General features: G+C 65.7%; 1 protein-coding gene across 1 annotated transcript in view; it reads left to right on the plus strand.

The window, feature by feature from the left end:
• KCNIP2 (potassium voltage-gated channel interacting protein 2) overlaps positions 1-539 on the plus strand; it is a 14870-nt gene that overhangs the window by 5392 nt on the left and 8939 nt on the right. The window contains 1 exon segment of the mRNA XM_019502723.1: positions 151-164. Coding sequence (XP_019358268.1) covers positions 151-164 — 14 coding nt within the window.

Raw genomic sequence — 539 nt, forward strand, 5'->3', positions numbered from 1 at the left:
GGGTGGGGAGGGGTACCACTGCTCCCCCCGCACCCAGGGCAGCCCTATCTCTTAAGCAGGGCTGATGAGCGGGGCAGCCATATGCATCTTGGTTCGCGGGTGGTGGTGCTGGGCCCTGTCCGTCTATCCGTCTGGCTCCGGCTCCGTCAGGGTACAGCCCCACAGTGCGGGGGATCTGGGCTAAGGGACTCGCCCAAGGCCTCTTGGGGAGGCAGTGGCAGGGCAGAGCCCCTGGTTGCCAGGCCCGAGGGGCTCAGGGCAAGCGCTGGGGGTCCTGATGGCTGCGAGCCGGGCTGGGAAGAGGCCAGATGGAGCCGTATGGGGCCCCTGCTGTCCCCGGAGGGGGCTGGGGCACTGAGCTCTGCGTGCACACGTGTGTGCACACGTGTCATGGGGCTGGCGTATGGAGCACCCCTGACCTGTGAGCTGGGGTGTGGGGGCAGCATGAAACAAGTCAGGACAGCAAAGCTTCCCCCCCCCACCATTGCATGTGCTGGAGCCCTGAGCCAGTTTGCTACCCATTCTACCGTATAATCATC

This window comes from Gavialis gangeticus, unplaced genomic scaffold (genome assembly GCF_001723915.1).
Source record: "Gavialis gangeticus isolate Ggan-Ray unplaced genomic scaffold, GavGan_comp1, whole genome shotgun sequence".
Taxonomy (NCBI): Eukaryota; Metazoa; Chordata; order Crocodylia; family Gavialidae; genus Gavialis; species Gavialis gangeticus.